Consider the following 26,210-nt stretch of genomic DNA (forward strand, 5'->3'; position numbering starts at 1 on the left):
ATTTGGCTTGTAACGACAGTGGGACCTTTTTTTTGAAGGTTCTAGAAAGAACTATGCTCATAAGGTTATTAATGGAACCTGTATTGTGCTATAAATAATCCTTTCCTAAGGTTCCATGAAGAACCATTAAGAGGTTCTACTGTATATAGTCCCAGTAGGTATTCACGTAATAATAATGAATTCCCCTCGACCACGCCCACAAATTGGGGAAAAACCAACATTCTTTCCTATTGAGCCCCATTGGAAAAGAGACATGTTCATTGTAGATTTTTTGTGATACAGAAATAACAAAACATGCCAAAAAGCTGCTGTGTTGTTAAATGTACATGTAGCCAGATACAAAATCCCAACCTACGGTTCACAATGCTTCCATGTAGGGAAATAGAGCCTGCGAGAAGAGCCCTGTGGGAGAGTGGGAAATGTGGGGATGCATTGTCCAAGTAGACTACACGTAGCTATGTGTGTGGAAAACATTTAATCACAGGTAATACATTTCACTTGTGTAGTACAGGCCGTTTGTAACTTCACTCACTACGTGTAGCTGTGTAGTCCGTTTGTTTGTGTTGTTGGTCTTGGCTAGCTTAATGTTCTGGTCGGTAGCTAGCTAGCACTCACTCAGGTGGCTGCTAGCATCCTCATGAAAAGGGGCATATTACATTTATATAAGTAGTGAGAATGCAGGTTGTTTTCCCCAAAACGGTTCCCTTTTGGGGGCTATTTGGAGAGACGAAGGTCGAAAGCCATGCGTCCTCCGAAACACAACCCAACTTCTTAACACAGCGCCATCCAACCTGGAAGCCAGCCGCACCAATGTGTCGGAGGAAACACCGTGCACCTGGCGATCTTGGTTAGTGTGCACTGCGCCCGGCCCGCCACAGGAGTCGCTTGTGTGCGATGAGACAAGATATCCCTACCGGCCAAACCACCTCTAACCCGGACGACGCTAGGCCAATTGTGTGTCGCTCCACGGACCTCCCGGTTGCGGCCGGCTGTGACAGAGCCTGGGCGCGAACAGCAATGCAGTGCCCTAGACCACTGCGCCACCCGGGAGGCCATTGGAACCCTTTTTTAGGGTTCTTTAAAGAACCTTAATCTCAAAAGGTTCTTTGTATAACCACAGTTTTTTAAATATTTATATATATTCTTGTTTAATAACCATATTCTATTGTTAAAATTCCATCGGTTTAATTGTGTTTATTAACAAGTTGAATCAGGTGTGCTAACTGGAACAGCTGGGGGTCCCTGAGGAGAGAATTGACAACTACTGACTTAGTCAACTTCTCAATTGACACAAGGCCATGTGTGAGTCTTTCACAAGACACGGTCACTGGCCATAATCATATATACAATGTGATAGCCTGACACAACAGATTAGATAAACTGCAATGAAACTCGCACTCAGGGTTGCACAAAATAGCTGGGAGCAAACCACACCCCAAAATATTATAATGGCCCACCACCCCTAGATTTTAATTATCACTTACGAGTTAAGTGGAACTGCAAAGAACCATTGAAGGGCTCAAAGGGTTCTTTGGGTCAGTATGGTTTCACATAGAACCAGAACCATCACCCTTACCAAACAACCATTGAGGAACCATTTTTTGTTAGTGTGTAATGTAGCACATGCATTCTGTCGTGTACATGTCTCGTGTTGGATTTTTTTTGTTCAGCTCAGTTCAGATACTTACTGTAATAGACTAAATCTAGATTGTGTTGAATTCCTCATGCACATGACCAGTTTGCATTAAGAGACTCCCACCGAGTGACAGCTTGCTTTGTCTAAAGTCCCACTGTGATAGAAAGTGTTGATTCAGACAATCAATCAAGTTTATTTATAATGCTCTTTTTTACATCAGCCGATGTCACAAAGTGCTGTACAGAAACCCAGCCTAAAATCCCAAACGTCAAGCAATGCAGATGTAGAAGCACAGTGGCTAGGAAAAACTCCCTAGAAAGGCAGGAACCTAGGAAGAAACCTAGAGAGGAAACATGCTCTGAGGGGTGGCCAGTCCTCTTCTGGCTGTGCCAGGTTGAGATTATAACAGTACATGGCCAAGATGTTCATAGATGACCAGCAGGGTCAAATAATAATGTTCACAGTGGTTGTAGAGGGTGCAACAGGTCAGCACCTCGGGAATAAATGTCAGTTGACTTCATAGCCGAGCATTCAGAGTTAGACAGCAGGTGCGGGAGAGAGAGAGAGAGAGAGGGAGAGAGAGACAAAAACAGCAGGTTTACCAAGGTAACACGTCCGGTGAACAGGTCAGGGTTCCATAACCGCAGGCAGAACAGTTAACTGGAGCAGCAGCACGACCAGCTGGACTGGGACAGCAAGGAGTCATCAGGCCAGGTAGTCCTGAGGCATGGTCCCAGGGCTCAGGTCCTCTGGGAGGGAGAGAGAATTAGAGGGACCATACTAAAATTCACACAGGACACCGGATAAGACAGGAAAAATACTACAGACATAAGACTAACAATAGCCCCACAACACAAACTATTGCAGAATAAATACTGGAGGCTGAGACATGAGGGGTCGGGAGACACTGTGGCCCCTGAACAGGGCCATCCAGGCAGGATATAACCCCACCCACTTTTCCAAAGCACAGCCCCCTCACCACTAGAGGGATAACTTCAAACCACCAACTTACTACCCTGAGACAAGGCTGAGTATAGCCCACAAAAATCTCCCCCACGGCACAAACCCGAGTGGCACCAAACCCAGACAGGAAGATCACGTCAGTGACTCAACCTACTCAAGTGACGCACCCCTCCTAGGGACGGGATGGAAGAGCCCCAGTAAGCCAGTGACTCAGCCCCCATAATAGGGTTAGAGGCAGAGAATCCCAGTGGCGAGAGGGGAACCGGCCAGTCAGAGACAGCAAGAGCGGTTCGTTGCTCCAGTGCCTTTCCGTTCACCTTCACACCCTTGGCCCAGACTACACTCAATCATAGGACCTACTGAAGGTTGAGACCGATGTCTGCGTCTCTCACATGGCTAGGCAGACCATTGCAAAAAAAATGTGCTCTATAGGAGAAAACCATGCCTCCAGCTGTTTGCTTAGAAATTCAAGGGACAATTAGGAGGCCTGCGTCTTGTGATCGTAGCGTACGTGTAGGTATGTACGGCAGGACCAAATCGGAGAGATTGGTAGGAGCAAGCCCATGTAATGCTTTGTCGTTTAGCAGTAAAACATTGAAATCAGCCCTAGCCTTTACAGGAAGCCAGTGTAGAGAGGCTAGCACTGAAGACAACACACTAGAGAGCTTTACATTTCCTGACTATATAGTAATTTCACCAGAGATGAACTCCACATAATGGACATTTTGTTGAACAAGCTATGACATGGAGTATTCATTATCCCCTTCAGATGAACTGTGTTTGCTTCCCAAGGGAAAACAAGGTAATTGTCTCTTTGGGGATTTGTCAGGTCTCAGTTGAACTGTAATAAATCATGGGATGGAGGAAGGGGTGTGGCGGTGGGAGACCTGGGATGAACTCATTTGGTGACGCCACTACATCTAAAGTAACGGGTAATGGTCAGGCCATGATGTGTAGAACAGAGTCGTCATCACGCTACTTAGAGTTGGAAATAATTGTATCTTTGTCTCCAAGGACTTGCATGTGTTTTGGACTTAATATGCAAGTCTAATACGAAAGTATTGTGTATAGTAGTATTGCAAATGTTACTGGTGTCACTTAGACTGTTGATAGGGGTATCATGTTGCCACTTTCGCCATCCAGAACTAAATAGAACCAGACAAGGATCTTGGTTATATTAAATAATCACTAAGGAAGGATGGGTAGCCTAGAGCTTGGTCAAAACTGACTGAAGATTGGGGCTCCTCATTAACTGTCTGTTATCGCAAAGTAATAAAGGTTGTGCTCTGCTTTTATTTATTTTTTGGCCACTGTGCAGTATTGATCGCTAGCGTCCGAGTGTCCCTGAAGTCCACGTTAATCGATCTCGGTCTAAACACACACAGCCACATTTACATTTTGTTCTTTGGGAGGCGCTTCTAGCGGAGACGATCTTTGGGGGATGTCTGCTTTCTATTTCTGTCTTATTGACATGCTGTGGGGTACTGGACCTCACTCAACCCACAGTAAGAAAACACAAGCATAACGGAATATGCCATATCCCTTTTCCAACGGCTCCCGGCTAGGGTTAAATAGAGGGAAGTGGGTTACTGAGATCTACCGCCCAAACCCACTCCCTTGTCCATTGTGTTATCCTGCTTCTCTTTGTAGCAGAGAAGTTACGGTATGTCCTGTGAATTCAACTGTTCCTTCTCCATTAAAAGCCAGGTAGCAGCGTTTTGCCCATCCTCCCCATCTCCTATTCCTCACCAACACACTTTTTTCCTTGATAATGTCAGCCCCCCTGCTTGTTAAAGTGGTCTTGCTGTTGTGTACAGCCTTATGTTCCTGCGCCTGGTCTGTCACCTCACCCTGTGTAGAGGCTTGGCAGGCAATGGCACTCTCCTCTCTCTCACACCACACACACACACACAGCCCCTGCTCTGCTCTGCTGTTTACCTCCACACTGATGTTATTGCCTGAGCATTTTGGCTCCCTCAACACCCATCCCCCATAGCAGTACATTTCAACACCGTTTTATTCTCAGCCAGTGAATTTCCTTCTCTGTGTTTTTTTTTTTTCTTGCACACATTTTGCCTGCCGCGTGTTGAAAGCTGAACGCTCGAGATGCCACCTTAATGAATTGATTAAATACTAAAAAACAGTATTACAACAGATTTAGATTCATCTATGAAGAATGAAAGGAGAAAGCACGCCCCTAAAAGCTAGAGGTTTCTCTTTTCCTCAGCATACAGTGTATTTTGATGGTGGTCACCATAGAAACAGATTTTGTCTAAGAGATCGGAACTGTTCCCGTAATAGATGTATCCGTTTCATAATTTGATTTTTTTTCTCATCCTCTAATAGTCACAACATGTTGTGTCCTTTCAGGCATTGTGTTGAAAAAAGGTGACCATTCAGTTGTCAGGAACCCAAAGTACTGTACTCGGCAGAGTATTGTTACGGTATGTCCTGTGAATTCAACTGTTCCTTCTCCATTAAAAGCCAGGTAGCAGATAATGGGCCCTATCAGATATGCGTGTAGTTGGTGCTGTATAATATTGAAAATACATGGGTTCTAATTATTTGTTAGTATACAATTTATGCTCCCCGCAAATAAAAAACACAAAGACTGATGGAAAGGCCCCGAACATGGTAAGCTGGTGCCTAACGAAAATGACTGACAGACAATATTGATTCTAAATGTTATTTGTGTAATGACAATGAATTGTGAAACAAATTAACTGCAATTTGCTAAAACTATTGTGATTGTGCATTAATTATAGCTAACCTTCAAAATGGTACGGCTAACATAAGCTAGCTTTTATCTATCGTGATCGCTGGCAAATGAAATAGAAACAGACAATTATAGCTAAAGTACACAGAACAATAATATAAAACGCACCATGTAAAGTGTTTGTTTCAGGAGCTGAAATTTAAAAAATCCCAGAAATGTTCCATATGCACAAAAAGCTTGTCTCTCTCAAATGTTGGGCACATATCTGTTTACTTCCCTGTCAATGAGCATTTATCCTTTGCCAAGATAATTCCTCCACCTGACAGATGTGGCATATTAAGAAGCTGATTAAACAGCATGTTCATTACACAGGTGCACCTTGTGCTGGGGACAATAGAAGGCCACTTTAAATGTGCAGTTGTCTCACACAACACCATGCCACAGATGTCTCAAGTTTTTAGGGAGAAAAAAACTAAACGGAAGATAGAGGCGTACCTGCGCTATTTAGCAATCTGCGTCTCCGAACACCTGGGTGTAAACGGAAGATGGGTGCCACGAACGTGTTGTCACTGAAATAAATACTGTAGGCTGCAACTGTGTTAAAACAGTGTACAGTTAGTGTTTGTGATATGAAAGTGGAGGGCTTTTTATTTCTTAAACTGTGCCGCAATTGAGAATGGATTCAAGTTTAGATGGAGTACTTGGCTGTTTTGGCTGCCAGAGCCAATTCGCCTCTAAACAGAACATGTAAGGTCCTTGAACTATACGGAGTAACGTTAGGATCCTTTAGTCCATGATGGTGCTCATAGGCTTGTATATTACCATCAGCAGAGGCTATATGACACACATTGTGGACATCAAGCTATAATAATGACCAGCATTTAACTACCAACAACTGGTAGACATGTGTGCATTTCATTAGTTTCATCAGTGTTATTTAGATGGAAGATGTTAACTTAATGCGCCAGTGATAACGTTAGCAGAGAGGTAGCAAGCTAGCTATTCCACTTACCCCGGTTCACGTCCATGCTCACATGAGCCCATGATAATGCTCAGTGCTGCTGATTGAGAGGCTTTAGAAGTTGGTGGTAGGTACAGCATCCACCGAAGCAACTTCCTGCTGAAGCCGCACCTCCGATTGTCGATAGCAGTTGAAATTCCCAGGGATGAAATGCCCGCCTCATTCTCACAATATGTATCCCACTTCATAAAACGTTTTCAATTGCAATGGTCGAAAACTTCACTAAAACATTGACAACAAAAAAATATGATGTATAAAATGCAATTGTTAGCTCGATACTGTTACTGTCTTTACGCTTACGGAAAAACCCCACACGCATTCAAACGAATTATGCGTTCGAATCCAAGTGGGAATTTAGCAGTTGTGATATCGTAAATACCAGTTGGGTGCGTTTGTGCTTTGAACTAGTTGAGAAACGCTGATTGGCTAATGGCCAACAAGCTGCGTAAACCATCAATTAAAAGTACAGCTATCATGCCTGTAAACATATTGTAGTGTTCAGAAACCATCGGAAATGAATACTTCCTCAATTCCCGACTTGGAAGACCATTTATAAATTCAAACGAACCGCATGGAAGTATACATTGAAGTTTAGAAGACGTGTTGTCTTCCAAGTGGGGGGAATTGAATAAGTATCGCCAAGTAAAGCTCTGTCTAAAATTCTCTGTGCTATGCTTTAAACTACCTACTATGTAACGGCTGTAAGGAAGAATTCACATATCACCAGCATTTCTAAGTGAAGACTTGTATTTCCCAAGTGTGTGACACAGACTTTAGGGCGTTATGGGTTTGTTTCCAAAGTTAAGAGCTGATTAGGAGAAAACCTCAAACCCAACTTTAATGACCACATTACAATATTATAAACATTGATTTAAGAGTTTGTTAATATTTGGGAATGTTTTCTTGGGGGTGATCTAAGTTACTAGTGTATGTGTTTTTGGCATTGAGAAATAGGTGCTACACTCTTTTCAAAGGGGGCATCTATTGGATGCTTATTCCCTCTGTCAGTTTGCTTCTCCATGCTGCTCTAGCTTAGTGCATCTCTTTAATAAAGAAGTAGTCAAGCAGGGATGTATTCTTCTGCTTGTCAGCAACAACCTTCAACATGATGAATTGGTATTTAATTGTTGCTGCTCACCATTTTGTACATTATTAAAGCATTCATATGTTAATGTCATTTAGTACCAAAATGATCTGAACAGTGCTCTGATGCAAGGACAAGAGGGTTGAGTCGTGATTCCCTATTCACGGTCCAGATTCCCATTCTTGCTTCTGCTAGCGTTTTTTCTCATACAAAAACACTTCAGTTGCCTCTAAAGCCCTGATACTATGTCAGGGGACTGTGCTGACAGCCATATACTGGTGAGTGAGGGTGGGTGGATGAGTGCGTGTCTGTGCGTGTGTGTGTGTGGCTGTGTGCTTGCGTGCATGCACGTGTGTGTGTGTGTTTGTGAGAGGTTGTCTTACATCTGCAGATCCTTGTCTGTGATATAATTTAGAGGTCGGGGAGGACTCCTTACGCCCACCTTTCTCTCAGTGACTTGGGCTGTGGGTGTCGAAGTGCAGAAACATGCTAATCTGAATAACAAACAATCCTCTATTTGCATACATATGTCCATTCTTAGCACCATTTGCATTTCATCATTTCCCCCAAAATGCAGGTTGTTGTGGCTGTTTTGTAAAACGAGCTCAGGAAAGCACTTTTTGTGTTTTCTGAAGTCAAATGATGTGTATGTATTTTTTGATATGTAAGAACTGGGTAGAATGAAACATCTATCTACAGCCAGGATGCAAGACTCTGGTCCTCGAGGTCTGGGGACAATGGAGTTGTGCACCCCTGATATCCAGCATATGACTGAGACCATACAGCAAACAGAAAACAGCTCCTGTGGCTTCTATATTCTGGATAAGCTTATGTTAGAGACTCTGCTCCATGAATGCCAGTAAGCTTAGTGAGCCACCATCAAGCAGAAACTACTGACAAGCTTTCTGCTAGTCCACTTTCCATTCTCGGCACCCACAGAATCCGTTTTATCTCCCTGTCACTTTAGTGACTTGGCTGCTGTTCAATTTTGTTATATGACAAAAGCTAACTCAGTATTATCCAGCAGGACTGCATCTATTCCTCTGACACTTTGATAGACTCCCAAACACACAACCTCAGAGAGATCAATGTCCTCTGCATGCCTCTTCAACCTCAGGAAGCTGAAGAAATTTGGCTTGTCACCAAAAGCACTCACAAACTTCTACAGATGCACAATCGAGAGCATCCTGTCGGGCTGTATCACTGCCTGGTACGGCAACTGCTCCGCCCACAACCGTAAGGCTCTCCAGAGGGTAGTGAGGTCTGCACAACGCATCACCTGGGGCAAACTGCCTGCCCTCCAGGACACCTACACCACCCGATGTCACAGGAACGCCATAAAGATCATCAAGGACAACAACCACCCGAGCCACTGCCTGTTCACCCCGCTATCATCCAGAAGGCGAGGTCAGTACAGGTGCATCAAAGCAAGGACCGAGAGACTGAAAAACAGCTTCTATCTCAAGGCCATCAGACTGTTAATCAGCCACCACTAACATTGAGTGGCTGCTGCCAACATACTGACTCAACTCCAGCCACTTTAATAATGGAAATTGGTGTAAAAATGTATGACTAGCACTTTAAACAATGCCACTTAATATAATATAATGTTTACATACCCTACATTACTCTTCACATATGTATATGTATATACTGTACTCTATATCATCTAATGCATCTTTATGTAATACATGTATCACTAGCCACTTTAAACTATGCCACTTTGTTTACATACCCTACATTACTCATCTCATATGTATATACTGTACTCAATACCATCCACTGCATCTTGCCTATGCCGTTCTGTACCATCACTCATTCATATATCTTTATGTACATATTCTTTAGCCCCTTACACTTGTGTGTATAAGGTAGTAGTTGTGGAATTGTTAGGTTAGATTACTCGTTGGTTATTACTGCATTGTCGGAACTAGAAGCACAAGCATTTCGCTACACTCGCATTAACATCTGCTAACCATGTGTATGTGACAAATACAATTTGATTTGATTTGAACACTCTCAATAGCAACACATTATTGCATCAGAAAGGTACTGTATATTCAATTTGAAGAGCAACATTCCCCTGGCTTCTTGTAGATTCACCAATTGGAAAAAGGAGGGAGTTGTAGTGTTTTTTTCACAGCTCAGTTTTTTTTTTTGCCTAATAATCTTCGATATGAAAACAGTACTGTGTTTTGCGGGACTTTTCACGTTTCAAATGCTGTCTAGAATTAAAACAGTCCCTGGAATTATTGCCCTCTAATTTCACTATCTCATTAAAAGTCAATATTCTTTACATGAATTAATGATCTTGCAGTAAAATTGATGGGGCCATATCCAATTTCTACAGAGAAGGCATCACTGGGGAAGGAGTAGCTGGGTTTCCTAACTCCCCGGTATGTACAGTACACCTGGGTGGAGTTGGGTTGAGATGACTGGGGGTGGAGTGTACCTGCGAATACACCGAGTCGCTGCCAGTTCAAACAAGGAAACAGTCAGCAAATGTATTTGACAAAAGCTTTATTAAAAAGTGTGGATTTCAGCATACGAAGGAAGGCACGCAGCTACAGATGACAAACATGGGTATGCGGCACGGGTTTAAGAATGTACTTCTTTACAAGTATTGACTGACAGCGGCTCGGCGTAGTAGGAGGTTCAGTCCGCCCAAAGCCGTCCGCTCTCAACTCCATTGATGTGGAGTTGAGAAAAGCTTGGCCTAGAGGGCAGGTGTAAAGTGATATTACCCAATATGCTGAGATGGCTCTAAAACAAGCTGACCCTACCATTGGTAGGTGTGCTGGAACAGATACAGGGGGGCATACAGGCAATCAAACCAGGTCACCGTGGTCAGGACCTAGGCGACATGATGCATCATCCAGTATTGAGTGATATAACCAGTGGTTTTAAGGATGGTTGTTTCGCTTGGGATGGTCAAAGACAAAAAATAGACTTTTGTGTTGGATATTGTATGTACGCCACATTTGCCTCGAGTTGCACTCAAAGGTGACGATCCAAATAGCCTTTATATGGTGTGTTTATGCTCACGTATCGTTGGTAGATTTGGTTTCCATAGAAACACACAGTTCCAGGCAGGTATGAGGATTACGTAAGGTCTTATTAAAACAAAAACAACCACACTTGTTTTCCACACAGCTGTGGCACAATTTCTGATGTTTTTCTTGTCATTGTTACAATTGCTTTCTCTCCTCTTCTAACGCTCACAATAAAAATGTTTTGCAGTGTTTAATTGTGCTCAATATCACCTCTATGTTTCCAAATGGTTATGATGGCAATTTGTCTGTAATTGTTTATTTTTCCCAACGGAAGGGAAATCACAGAGCAGCCTCTTCACTGAGATTGTTGATGGCTTTTAGTATATGGATGCAGGAAGCTACCTACTTACGCAACACCAAATTACCTTCTTGTAATACTGTCGATGGTGCTTTTACAAAATAGCTGGGCTCTCCTCCAATAGGAAGCCACTCAATAGGATGCAGGTCAGAAAACAGAGAGTTACCCAACAGTGAGTCATCACAAGTTTGATTATCTGATCTCAGAGAAGCAGTGTGATTATCCTTATTGTGTGCCAATCACTCTAGATTACTGAGTATTATTATGTTACAGAATAAATGGAGGAAATATAATGATTTATTTGTGGCTTCAATAACTCCTGTCACACCCTCCGGGCCAGTTCCGTTGAACTTTATCACAATATTTTAATATCCTCTACTGATTATGCGCCATTAAGTGGTGTGTTATATTGATTTTTAATATGTTCTGTGTCTCTGGCAGTCTTTTGGATGTGACTTTTAGCTTACAGTGTTGTTGACTAATATAGCAGAGAGGCTCAGTTGGTAGAGCATGGTGCTTCCTATGCCAGGGTTGTGGGTTCAATTCCCGCTGGGACCACACATACGTAAATGTATGCACAACCAAAGATTTCAAGACTAAAGGCTGGGTGTGTTCGTAAATTGTAACAGTCCCTCCTGCAGCAAAGCACCTCCACAACATGATGCTGCCACCCCCGTGCATCACAGTTAGGATAGGGTTCTTCTGCTTGCAAGCCTCCCCCTTTTTCCTCCAAATATAATGATGGTCATTATGGCCAAACAGTTCTATTTTGGTTTCATCAGACCAGAGGACATTTCTCCAAAAAGTCTGATCTTTGTCACCATGTGCATTAGGAAACCGTAGTCTGGCTTTTTTAATGTGGTTTTGGAGCAGTGGATTCTTCCTTGCTGAGCGGCCTTTCAGGTTATGTTGATATAGGACTCGTTTTACTGTGGATATAGATACTTTTGTACCTACAGCATCTGTTCTGGATTTGATTTGCACTTTTCGCACCAAAGTACGTTCATCTCTAGGAGACAGAACGCATCTCCTTCCTGTGCGGTATGACAGCTGCGTAGTCCCGTGGTGATTATACTTGCGTACTATTGTTTGTACAGATGAACGTGGTACCTTCAGGCATTTGGAAATTGCTCCCAAGGATGAACCAGAATTGTGGAGGTCTACAATTTTTATTCTGCAGTCTTGGCTGATGTATTTAGATTTCCCCAAGATGTCAAGCAAAGAGGCACTGAGTTTGAAGGTAGGCCTTGAAATACATCCACAGCCACCATTCCAATTGACTCAAATTATGTCAATTAGCCTATCAGAGGCTTCTAAAGCCATGACATAATTTTCTGGAATTTTCCAAGCTGTTTAAAGACACAGTCAATTTAGTGTATGTTAACTTCTGACCCACTGGAATTGTGATAAGTGAAATAATCTGTAAGTCTGTAAACAATTGTTGGATTTTTTTTGTTGTTTCATGCATAAAGTAGATGTCCTCACTGACTTGCAAAAACTATAGTTTGTTAACAAGAAATTGTAATGACTACGAGTTTTAATGACTACATCCTATGTGTATGTAAACTTCCAACTTCAACTGTAGGCCTATGGGTATGCATAAGCTCTAACATGCATATGGGTGTTTTGAATTAATTATCACCTTAGAAAGCACTGTCCATTTCGTTCTTTTAGGCTTTGAAACAACATCCACTAGGATCATGTTTTCCACTCAGTTTCAACCTGTTGAACTTCTTACTTCAAATTGATCAATCACAATTTTAAAAGGAAGATATTGTTTTAATGATAAGTGTTTGATTTGATTTTCGATCCCATTTGCATCGATGTCCGAGTGGTTAGAGGGACAACAGAGCACTCGACACGAAAGCACTCAGAATCGCAGAGCGATAGGGCAGAAATAATACTCTGACCGTACTCAATGTTCCCTTGGGCACATCTGTGACTTGACTGTGGCTATTAAAAACTGTTATCAGCGGATTATTGCATGGACCGTGGAAACAGGGGCAGAAACCACAGATGATCATAGCTTCAATTAAAGATAAACAATACCTACTGTAACATGATCTTTAGATTCTTTGAACGCTTATTCATTCATTCCTTAAGAATTCTGATTCATTAATTGCTTGCATCAACATTTTTAAACTAGTAGGCCAGTAGTTAGTATACAATGTGTGATATTGATATCAGGGCAACCACTCAGCTTCTAATGGACTTGAACAAGGCTCCAAGAACACAAGTGCTTCCAGCATTTTTGTAGCTTGCATACTTAGTTAAAAGGAAATGTAAGAAGTGACGCAGTTCAACGTCCTGGACTGACAAATGGTCAGATGTTGATCTCATCCCTGTTATAATTCGTTTTTGCTTAATGAATTCATGAAATGAATTATGGGGTGGCTGTGTAAAATACCGCCTCCCGTAGCCATGTTTTCCTACACATTCAAATGTACAAAAGGTTGTTGCATGGAGCTCTGCTCAGGGTGAATTGATACAATGCAAGTAATCAGATCATGTAACTGCAATTACGATAGCATCTGCCGAATAACAGGGACAAGAGGGTTATCCTGAAGATGAACCCGTAGCTTTATGTAAAACAAATTCATGTTGCGGCTCATTAATTCAAACCTCATCATTCAATCCTCGTTATATTAATTTGTTTACGGGGATATGAGTGGAGTGTTTTATTAAGCATTCACGATGCCTGGTGCTCATGATCGAGTATCTTAAATCCATGGAACTGAACCTTGTAAACTTGAAACGTTCCTTCACTGAGCCTTGATGGCAGCATGGCTAACCACACTGAGCTTGCTAAAAGAGCATAGCAGAAACCTGTCTCATATGACCTATCTTATCTACACCACATGGCCAAAAGTATGCGGACACCTGTTTGTCAAACACCTAATTCCCAAAACATGGGCATTAATATGGAGTTGGTCCTCCCTTTGCTGCTATAACAGCCTCCACTCTTCTGGGAAGGCTTTCCACTAGATGTTGGAACATTGCTGCGGGGACTTGCTTCCGTTCAGCCACGAGCATTAGTGAGGTCGGCCACTGATGTTGAGCGATTAGGCCCGGCTCGCAGTCGCCGTTCCAATTCATCCCACGGGTGTTCGGTGGGGTTGAGGTCAGACCTCTGTGCAGGCCAGTCAAGTTCTTCCACACCGATCTTGACAAACAATTTCTGTATGGACATCACTTTGTGCACAAGGGCATTGTCATGCTGAAGCAAGAAAGGGCCTTCCCCAAAGTGTTGCCACAAAGATGGAAGCACAGAACCGTCTAGAATGTCATTGTATGCAGTAGCATTAAGATTTCCCTTCACTGGACTCACTAAGGGGCCTAGCCCAAACCATGAAAAACAGCACCAAACCCAAACCCAGATGGGTCTGTCAGACTGCCAGATGGTGAAGCGTGATTCAACACTCCACTTTTCAAGAGTGCAATGACGGCAAGCTTTACACCACAATGGCAGCTGTGTGCGGCTGCTCAGCCATGGAAACCCATTTCATGAAGCTCCCGATGAGCAGTTATTGTGCTGACGTTGCTTCCAGAGGCAGATTGGAACTCGGTACTGAGTGTTGCAACCGAGGACTGACGATTTTTACGCGCTTCAGCACTCGTGGTCCTGTTCTGTGAGCTTGTGTGGCCTACCACTTTGCGGCTGAGCCGTTGTTGCTCCTAGATGTTTCCACTTCAGAATAACAGCACTTACAGTTGACCTGGGCAGCTCTAGCAGGGCAGAAATTGGCTGAAATAGCCGAATCCACACATTTGAAGGGGTGTCCACATAGTTGAATTTTGAATTTGAAGTCCCATGAATGGTAATATATCTTTTAACTTCCCAACGAGATATGAGTTGTCAGGAAAGTCCATTGGACTCATTGCACCCTTGTCTTTGCTAAGCTTCCTGTGGTCCAGCATTGAAGTAATTTGATTATCCTAATATGCTCTCTTCTAGTTCCTAACCAAGGTCACTGTATGAACTGAATTGATGAGTAACAAAAGGCTCCAGGGTGACTTAGACAGAAGACATCTACTCATTTCGGGAAACTTTTTGAAAGTGTCAACACGATTCACTGCCTCTGAAATAGCAATTGTTTCCCTATCAATGAAAGTCAAAATGAAAGCAGTCTTTTAGGAATAAAGATGTCCAGTCGTTTTAATGTTGAACAATTGTTTCCCTATCAAAGAAAGGCAAAATGAAAGCAGTCTTTTGGGAATAAAGATGTCGAGTCATTGTAATGTTGTACTCCGGCCAAAGACAATGAATCCCGCTCGGGTGCACTGTACTGTATGCATTATGTGGTAGATGAATGCTTGTAGTTGTTTATTTTCAGGCTCCCGGTATTGCTGCTCAAACATGAGAACAAGAAGATACGCGTTACAAATGTGCACAACAGTGGCACCTTTAGTAGTGCATCATCTTAGCACTAATGTAGTGAATGACCAGTGACAGATGATGACCAATTAAGAAATTGGTTGTGTGCTTTTTTAATCACGTTAAAAGAGTTATTGGGGAGAAGGAATGGCTGAGTAATTTTCTTGTCAGACCGGAGGAAATCTCTGAAAGCCAACATTGTTCATATGGTAGTGCTTTTCATCTCATAAGTAATTGCTGTATGGCCTCTAGGCCAGTACTGATATTCTCTGCTTCTTTCTCAAATTACTGAGGAATTAGTGTTGTATGGAACCTGAACATCAAATAATTGTTTTTTTTTGTAGGTACATTTCTCTGTTATATGTACTAATTAATCAAGTACATTTTGTGAGTGATATTGTTTGATGAATGAAAACAATCTTTTATGAACACTTAATTGGCACTGCGCCAGGCATGTAATTGAGTAAGGGTTGCTCTGTGATTATAAAGTGTTTGTTTAACGCTGTGCTAGTCAAATATTTCATCTCCACAGCATTAGCCTTGTGTGCCTTGTGCACTGACAATCTGACATAATTCTCTGCGGTAGAGTCGAAGTCATCAAGTTCATTTCCTGCAATAATGATAATCAATCCAATCAACCATGATCTTTTTGTTTCTCTGTTTTGTCTGTGTTTGACAGGGATGACTTGCCAAGCGAGGACCTCTTACACTGAGGACGAGGTTCTATGGGGACATCGTTTCTTCCCAGTCATCTCCCTGGAGGAGGGGTTCTTCAAGGTGGACTACTCTCAGTTTCACGCCACATTTGAGGTCAACACTCCCCCGTACAGCGTGAAGGAGCAGGAGGAAAACCTGCTCATGTCCTCTCCACTCATGGCCCCGTCCCTGTGCAACAGCGGCGAGGGAGGGAAGAACAGCTCCATAGACTGCCTGGAGAACCTGGAGGACAAGGAGAGCACCACCACCAAGCTGCCATCCAAGCTGCAGAAGATGCAAGGGGGTGGCTGCGGACGGGACGGGCTGCCCATGCCTAGGAAGCTGCTGAGGATGAGCTCCACCACTTCGGAGATGATCTACCCCGGGAGCATGGGGGAGCTGCCTATGAAGCTGCAGCGCATCAGCTCCGTCCCCGGCGTCTCCGATGAGAAACAGATGAGCAAGATGGTCTCCAAGATCAGCTCCGATCCCATCAGCCAATCCGTGGCAGACTTGCCCCCCAAGCTGCTAAGGATGCAGGGGGGAGGGGGGGTAGGGGGCCGAATGGACGGACACCTGCCCCCGAAACTCAGAAAGATGAATTCCGACCGCTTCACGTAGAATGGGCAACCCGTTTTAACTTATCACACCCCATACCCTTATTCCAACCCTTGTATTATTTCAAATTTATTAAAAGACATGATTCTTATACTCAAGAAAATGTAGTGTATATATTCGTACAGATATACCTTATATAAAGGGGGGGTGATGGAACACAGAACATTTGTTCCTGGATGGAAGCATACGTGCTATGATGAAAGACCTCTGATTTTTTCAGGACAATGTACGATTAGCACAATCTGGCATGTCCAATACACTAACCGCATGCAAAACAGATTCGCTCTAATTTCTGGCATGACATTTATTGCTGTATTATTTTACAGAGATGATTTGAACAGTGACATTACTTACAATGGGTCCGAACATTTGCACAACGCCACGTGGTTTACAAAAATGGAAAACCTACATTACATGGGTCTCATTTACGGCGGAGAAGGCTGCATACATTTGATTTGAGTTGGCCGCTTTTGTTGTTTACTGTAAAATTGTGTGGCAACGCTCTGTTAAATGCATGCTACTATTATTGTCTTAGCTAGACAAAGGTAATAGACACAGATGTTTAGCCTTTACTATATTACCTTGTTTCCATTTCCACGTTTGTTCACGGCTGTATTTTTGGTATTTCATGTATAGGAGGATGTCTTACCATGTGCAATTTTTACACCTTCCTTAGTTCAGCAAGCGTACTGTATGTTGCTGGGCGACGCAATCTATATTTGCAAATGCATGGTCCACATCATATGACAGATTGGAACTGGGCACAATCTTATTAAGCAACGTGAGTTTACTTTACAAGGTAACACTTATGTTGGAAGGGCCAATACTACCGCCTTATAAGCACAACATAACCATTACACAACACACAGGACACTATTTCGGGTACTGTTTATGGCAGGAAGCATTTATGGTGTTTTGACAAATGTCCTGAGCAGTACTGTACAATGCCTCTTTTACATGGAAGTTAAAACAACTGAACACATGGTCGTGTATGCCTTCTCAAACAGTCGTTTTGAAGTTCAAATGATTATTTATTCGACTTTTCATTGAAAACATGTGCACCAAAATTTCGAGTTAACTGTCACCGCATAGATCTAGATTTAGAGGTGGACCTATATTTAGGAAAAAGTAACCACCTTTGTCTTAAGAGTCTATTATGCTCTCTCTTGAACTAAAGCAATAATGTTATTCTTAATGACTATAATCTTTATATACCCACAGGGTCTGCAGCAGCCCCATTACCAGTATATTTACTGAATCAATGCCATGGAACCTGGTCCTACTAAAACCACCAATGACATTGTATGATACTCAAACTCTTCAGGAATAAAGATCTAAGAGGCAATTGTTGACACGTTGATTTAATGGGACACGGGTAGCTTGCTTTTTGCACTGTCACTGTCAAATAAATAAAAAGTATTGCATAGAAGACCCGAAATGTGTTAAAAAAGTCTAGTTGTTATGGACATTACATAATATGGTACAATATGTATCGAATGTACTATATGAATAAGTATGATTGGGGTTTATAGAGTTACCAAAAATAGTTTATTATATAATTCAATGCAGTATCATATCAAGCTTGCCATTAGTTAAGTCTATTCTCTATCCAGAGATAAGCCTTTGTTCAGAATCTTAATAAGCTATTTCTAATATATGAGATAGATATGAATATGAGAGCTCCTGATGCCATTATCCTCAGTGGTTCTGGAGTAGAGTCTAAATCCTCATTATGCACCTTAAATCAGCACTTACCGCTACTGAGCCAATTTCACTTTTATCACCAAGGAGATCTTTGCAGCCGGTGCCATTTGCCTTTATCATCTGCCCTGAGAGCGGCGGTGTCGCTGAGATCTCTATCCATTAAAGGTTTCATAACCGCACCCCCCTCCAAAAAGAAAAACTGCACCCGCACTGCATTCATTGACTTCTGTGAACTTTGAAGACGTCGAATCTTTGTCATATGTTCTATGTCCCCCACAATTCATGGAACAAGACGGGGAATAACAGAAACTCTGACTTGCAATGCTGCTCAGACACGTTGGTTGAATTAGAATTGGCAGAGCAATTTCATTGAATTCAATTCCAGGGCTCTGCTGATGTGGCTCTCTTTGTTTCATTGGCTGTCGAGGGTTTTATAAAGTGTAAGGGAACTTAACCGCAATAAAAGGCAAAAGGCATGTTGATATCTGAAGCGTTAAACACGCGAAGGAGTTATGAAAATGTTCATGCTTTTTCATACTAATATCCAGGAAAGTGAGGCTGCCTATTGCAAGGGAACTGCAGTAATTGGCAGCTGATTAGGCAAATAAATTCAATTTAGAGCTGGCTAGTAATGCACTTAAAATGACTTTTCGTCCATCAGCGGTTCCACAGAATCCAAGCGGTTGTAAAATAAAGACCCTCTCTCCATCGATTTGTTTTCTAAATAGCAGAAATGTTCTTCCATTCAGCAATTTGCAATTATAATGCCACTTTGTGTACATATCACGACAACAGTGGCACTGAGTTAAATATTAAACGCTAAATATAGCCTGTTGACTTTACGACACTGACTGTTTGCGCCTCTCTCTCTCTCTCTCTCTCTCTCTCTCTCTCGGTGAGTGACAGCCGAGAAGACACTTTAGGAATTCTACATTTAAATCATCTGCACCAGAGTTATGCTGTCCCTAAATAGCTTTATGGAGTAGTTGGTTTATGTCGGACACATCTTAGATTCAATTATAGGAAAGTGATTCCATCATCGTCAAATTCAATTAGTGACATACCGTACAGAGATCGTGAAAGTGCCAATTGTTGCATGTAAGGGGATTCTTTGAGATCAGAGTGGAAATGTAATGGGGTTCCACTATAATCAGAAAACAGTATTGCAGTGCTGTCGTTGCATTCATGCTCCGTCTGTAATATTGTACGTGTCAGTGGTTTCATAGAACTTAAAACCAACCTTCACCAACATGGTACGGCTACTAGAGTGATGTTGGAACTTAGGTCCCGGGCACATTATACTGGAGGACAATTTCACATGGTTTAAAGTGATGACCCGCTTCTGTCCAGGGACACTGAAAGCCATTTGCCTTGAGGATGAGTTTACAGAACTGTATGGGGATTTCCCATTTATTTAGACGTTTATGTGGTACCTCTGCATTTGGACTCATGACTCATGTGAGCACAAAGGTGCTAGTTGGGTCAACAAAACTAGCGTTTGGGTGTTTGTTGATGCTCAAGGCATCATTGAACAGCATGCGGGTTTCATGGTACCCCGACACACTGACAAAAGCAGGAGGAGTTGCCTTTCTTTGTCATTTTATACTGTAGCTATTACCATTGTTCATCTAGACATCGACAAATGTTGAGCTCATTGTTAGTATGTGATTGGAGAAAGATGTTGCTATTCAAATTTCACCCCATTTCTCCTGCTGCTGGAACAATGACAGTCATAACAATCGAGCCTTACGTCATTGAAACCGACGTTGCCTTGGGATTCATCCAAGGTTCTGTTGACGATGCCTCTAATGCTGTAACTCAGATTTACCCTTTCAAATCCACATGTTACATGTGCCATAATGACTTCATTCAACAAAGGCCAAGACTGACAGGAGAGGCGAGAGAAGTGCATTGCCGACTGAAGCTGAGGGGGCATAAACGGGTTGTGTAGGGTGAACAATGTTTTTGTCACAATCCCTCCAAACCAGTACATTTGCAGAATTTCAGTGATCAAAATTGAGTCAGCAAGGCAGGATATTACTGTGAGGGTAAGATTAAGACGGTAGGAGAGAGTGAGAAGAGAGAGAGAGGGGGACAGGGAGAGAGTGAAAGGGAGAGAGGACAGGGAGCGAGTGAAAGGGAGAGTGAGAGAATGATAAGAGAGAGAGAGAGAGAGGGACAGGGAGAGAGAGAGAAGAGGGAGAGAGAGATACTTTCCTGTATTTTTGTCTGATTCTGTCAAGGCTTGTTTCACAGATTCACACCTCTCCGAATTCCTGTAACACAAAGAAAGCCAGCGAGGCTGAATTGCTATTTTTAGTTTATTGACGAACAAAACCTTAAGAACGATGATACATTTGGTGTGGTGCCAGAGACTGTTCTACAGTCTGTATAAAAAAAGAAGTCAAAACAGTCCATATCCAAACCTTTACTCTTCAACCAGTGGTTAGAGCATTGGACTAGTAAACGAAAGGTTGCAAGTTCGAGTCCCCGAGCTGACAAGGTACAAATCTGTCGTTCTGCCCACTGTTCCTAGGCCGTCATTGAAAATAAGAATTTGTTCTTAACTGACTTGCCTAGTAAAATAAAGGTAAAATAAAAATAAATAAATAAAAACCAGTATTGGGAAGTATGGTAAATTGTAAGAAAAGGCTCGTGAACCCACGTAAAAGACACAGATAATTAGACACACAGTTCACAAGATCAATGGGAGAGAGAGAACCCCCCCCCACACACACACACACACACCCAAGCACTCTTTTATTCTCTCTTTATTTTTTCTCTTTCTATCTTTTCGCTCGCTCTCCAACATGTGCCACCCCCCGACTCCCTCCACACATACACACAGGGACGCATACTCACAAACATATGCAACCTAACAGATGCCTCGTCTCTGGTGTATTGTATTTGTAAGAGAACTCTGGTGTAGGCGTCGGCAAAACAGCTCTGCACCTGAGTCAGAATCCATCTCGGCTCGAGTCGCCAGCAGCGAACGCACTGGAAAAGAGCTGAGGGGGAATCGCACCAGGCTCACTCTCTCTGGAATACTGTGCCTCTGTCCCAAATGGTACCCTCCTTTTGACCAGGGCCCATATGACTCTGATCAAAATAGTGCACTATATGGAATAGGGTGCCATTTCAGACTCAGCCTGTTGACACTCTCCTTATTTACTTTCCCCCATCTCATGTTTGCTGTGAGATCCCCGTACAACTGTTGCCCTCCTTCTCTGCCAATATGATGTTGTTTACAGTGTGAGCACAGCCAGCAGAAAACTAAATTGGTTCTGTGAAAGTTCCCAGAACATTAGTTGCTGCAAATGTTCTCATAACACAGAAACTGTCCGGTCGTGCTGATGATTATATAATGTTTGTATAAAACATTCACCGGATGTTGCATGAACGCTCTCAGAACACATGTTGTCCGTTGTTTAAAGGTTCCCAGAATGTTTCATTACGTCGTGGGAACAGTCTGGTGAGAACATTGTGGGGACTTCACAAAAGACATGTTCTCTAAACACATACGGTCCAGTTGTGTGGATGATTCTACAATGTTTCTTTTAGGGTGCAAAAAAAACATTCACCTGATGTTACAAGAAAGTTCCCAGAAGACATTTGGTCTGTTCTTTAAAGAGTACCAGCATATTTCTTTAGGTTGTGGGATCATTTTGGGGATATGACAAGAGATATGTTCCCAAAACGCAAAATATGACATTCATACAATGTTTAAGTTAGGTTGCACAGGACATTCCTATAATGTTGTAAGAATGTTGACAGAACACCTGGTCTAAGTTATTTAAAGGTTCCCAGAACATTTGATTAAGTTATGGGAGTTTTCTGGGATGCCGCAAGAATATTCTTGTCATATTCACATAGGTTGCACAGAACATTCCCATGATGTTGCACAGTGTTCCACAATTTCCAAATAAGTGACTTTTTATGACATTCATAGCATATTCGTTTTAGGTTTAACACAATATTCCATTGAAGTTCACGCAATATACATTTGACCTTGTCTTGGAGGTTGTCCGAACATTTCAAGAACATTTAAAAAATATATATATATTTAAGTTTGACCTACTATTACCACAACATTCACAGCATGAAAATGTGAAGTTTCTTAAAACACAAGAGTCAGGTTGGAATACAATTATGTTTCTATCCGGAGTTAATTAATGCCAATTCACATTTGAAGGTGGCACAGAGACACATGGGCATTTTCATTTCATAGGACATTTGAACAGCATTTAATTATACAAACACAACCATATATTTTTTTATTTACACTTCATATGTTGACAAACCTGCAATGTTTGGATCCCAAGACAGGTATTTTATCCTCTGGACCACAAGGGAAGCTCTCTTACATTTCATTTTTTTTGTCAGTATATAACCATGACAGTTTGGCCAATCAGGAATCCTATGCTTCCTTTTCAGCCTTCGTAGACATAACTAACCCAGGGAAATACTGCTAACAGGGTTATCCATCATCAGTTCCACCATCGTATTTATATGCTGCATACATCTGGGCCCATATTTACAAGGTAACCAAGACTACGAGTGCCGATCTAGGATCACTTTTTTTTTTTTCAGATCATGAAAAATAAGACAAGGGGGGGGGATCATATCAAGCATCTCAAAGTAGGAATGATATCGGATTCGTTTTTTAAACAGTAAAACAGTCGATTTATTCACAATGTTTTATTTCTAACAGTCTAAATTATGCATTTCTGACTGGATTTATTCATCTGGATGAAATATAGATAAATGCTGTTCAAATGTCCTATGAATGGGGGGGGGGGGGGCTTTACAGCGCTCCTGCTCCGTACTCGCCAAGAGCTCCCGATAAATCTATAACAAACTTATCCTGAAAACTTGATAACTTTACCCATACTTATTACTACACTGCAGCCAAGAGTGGTGTTATGCCTAAGAGATAAAACATTTAAAAAGGCAAGGGAAGCACCGAAACAGAACAAGAAACGACGGAGAAAGAACCTTTGACCATGGCCTCCTCGGAAACCAAAAATGGCACCATGACACTCCAGGGAGCAGCTAGGCTAGCTCACATCCTCAAAGTGATCAAAGAAGGCAATGACTCCCTCACAACACAATTGAACTTTAAAACGGCTGAGATCAGCTGCTCCATCTCAGCACAGATGGCTGAAATCAAAAACTCCATCTCAGTCTCCGTGGACTGCAGGCGACCGGCTCAGGACATGGTTGATTGGCTCGCTGACCGGGTTAATGTCACTGCTAACTGGGCTATGTCCCACTAGCCTGGTTTATTACTTGCATAACCCGTAGGACTGCTTTGCTGGATTATACTATAGCTTACTGACAGATCAATGAGGTAAGACCCCAATATCCATGTAAACAAACTTTGTTTTTACCAGACTGACATTGTTTTTACGTTGTTATTTGGGACAGGCATGGTCCTCAGAGGCGTGCGTCAATATGATTTGTCAGACCTTTTTATATGGCTAAGGCATGACGTTTTATATATATTTTTTATTTTTCTCCCTGTCATGGTAGGTGTGTTGGGATCAGGACACCCGTTATTGGTTTTGTTTTTAACTTGCATCATATAAGGATGGGTGAAGAATTCTCTATTTTGGTTCATTTACTGGGCTCGAGCTCCAGGTTCACATTGGCCTTCATGTCAGAAATTGAATTTAGGAATACCGACGCTGGGAGCGTAGCTCCACTACAGGTTGTATTTGAGCTGGGTGCGTTCAAGAACAGCACAGAAGGGAATTGTTTGTTTTGTTTACTCTATATTACAGTTCAGTTTTGTGAGAGACCTTTGATTTATAATATGTGTTTGACTACAGGATCACCGAAAATGGACAATAGAATATCCGACACCCTTATTGGACATGCTCCTGACATTTGCATTGATGTATTGAGTGAACAATATGGCTAAGATAGTAAATCATACATCATTGAACGTTAATGGACTGAATGGACCTGTTAAACAAAAACGAGTGCTTATGTGTTTGAAAAAGCTAAAGACTGATGTTGTGTTTATACAAGAAACACATCTAACGGACAGAACATAAAAAGTTAAAGTGGGAACGGGTAGGACAGTTCTTTCTTTGCCTCTTCATATAACATAAAGACCCGGAGAGTATCCCGTGTAGCAAAAACAATTAAAACAATTATTGATCCACTGGGATGTTATGTAGTGGTCCGTGACAGAATGTATTCTGAATCTTGGACCTTGCTAAATGTATATGCACCTAATTATGATGACCATATTTGTATTCAAGAGATATTCCCCAAGGTAGCGGAATTTCAGGGAACACACTTAGTTGGGGGCGACCTTCATTTTTGAATAATTACAATTCTGTGTGAGGAAAGCAACCTCAATTGACTAAGTCAGCCAAATGCGCCCTATCGTTTATGAAAGACTTACATTTGAAAGACACATGGAGACAGGTCCTTCTCATACCCGGATTGATTATTTTGTCCTTTCAGCACAGTTAACCCATTCAGTTGTGGAAACTGAGTATTTATCCAGATCTATCTCAGGTCATTCTTCCCTCACACTTTCTGTTTGGATGCTGGATGGAGATCAAGGGACCTATAGATGGTGCCTAAACCCAACTCCTTTTGAAATAGGCATAATTTTGTCAATTTATCAGAGACCAAATTATTTTTTTTCTGTCAAAGAAACTGTCTGTCCTCTCCCAATAGTTTAGTACTCCGGGATACATTAAAGGCATTTCTAAGGGGTCAAATAATGTTCTATACCAAAGGTCTCAAAATGAAATGTACTGCTGACTTTAATAAATTAGAGAATTAAATCCTATTGCTACAAAAAGAACACCAAAAATCTGTCTCTGAAGAAACTAAAAAAACAAAAATATAATACCCTAAGTACTTGCAAACTGAAAAGGTTATTCTTAGAACTAGGCAAAGATATTATGAATTGGGGGAGAAAACACACAAAGTCTTGGCATGGCAGATAAAAGCTGAAGAGATTTTGAGAACCATTGAAACACAGAACGGTCAAGTGTCTCACAACCCGGAAGAGATTCATTAATTATTTAAACAATACCATTCTAAGTTATACACTTCTGATGGAACAGAACCAGCAATGATGGACACATTTTTGTCTACTATTGAACTACCGCACCTCACACAGGAAGACCAAAACGAACTAGAACGCCCCTTTACAAAAACAGAAATTGAAAAGGCAATTTCTTCTCTAGAATGTGGCAAATCACCAGGAGACGAATGGCTTTCCCCCAGGGTTTTATAAGGAGTTTAAGAATTTGCTTATTCCTCTCTTGATGGATGTTCTAAATTTAGTTGCTGAGATGCCGAACCTACCGGATTCCTTTTCCACGGCTATTATAACAGTTATGCATTGAAAAAATAAAGATCCTCTACAATGCTCTACCTATAGGCCGATCTCGCTCCTCAATGCTGACTATAAATCGATTTCTAAGGTGATGGCTAATAGATTAGGACAATATTTGCCAAACCTGATTCAACACCGATCAAACAGGCTTTATATGGAAAAGATCCTCCACCAATAGGTTGTGCAGGTTATCCAACGTAATTCACATGGCCAGTGTGGGGAGTGATCCTAGTATAGCAGTATCGCTAGACGCTGAAAAGGCCTTTGAAAGGCTGGAGTGGCCATACCTATTCAAGATCCGTGCTAAATTTAACTTTGGTCCTTGGTTTTGTCGAATGGGTTAAGAATTTATACCATGAAGCACGGCGCCAAGATCACCACTAATGGCATGATGTCAGACACATTCCCACTCTTTAGAGCTAGTAGACAGGGCTGTTCACTTTCTCCACTCCTTTTTTTGTGCTAGCCATAGAACCCCCGGTGGAGGCCAGATTAACGCACAAGATCTAATTGTTCACAGACAACATTATTTTGTTCCTCTCTGACCCGACCCGATCCCTCTCAAAACGACAGACGCTTTTGGGTGCATACAGCTCTATATCAGGTTACAAAGTCAACATGGACAAAAGTGAAACGAATGGGTCCCTTCAGATGGTCTCCACAGGCATTCAAATATCTAG

General features: G+C 42.0%; 1 protein-coding gene across 1 annotated transcript in view; it reads left to right on the forward strand.

Moving 5' to 3' along the window:
- LOC115108311 (G protein-activated inward rectifier potassium channel 1-like) overlaps positions 1-17,805 on the forward strand; it is a 30,102-nt gene extending 12,297 nt beyond the window's left edge. Inside the window, exon 3 of the mRNA XM_029632500.2 lies at positions 15,826-17,805. Within this exon, the coding sequence (XP_029488360.1) occupies positions 15,826-16,463 (638 nt within the window). The 3' untranslated portion in view covers positions 16,464-17,805. The remainder of the gene's footprint in view (positions 1-15,825) is intronic.
- The last annotated feature ends 8,405 nt before the right edge of the window (positions 17,806-26,210 follow it).

The sequence above is a fragment of the Oncorhynchus nerka genome, linkage group LG3 (assembly GCF_034236695.1).
Source record: "Oncorhynchus nerka isolate Pitt River linkage group LG3, Oner_Uvic_2.0, whole genome shotgun sequence".
NCBI classification, from domain to species: domain Eukaryota; kingdom Metazoa; phylum Chordata; class Actinopteri; order Salmoniformes; family Salmonidae; genus Oncorhynchus; species Oncorhynchus nerka.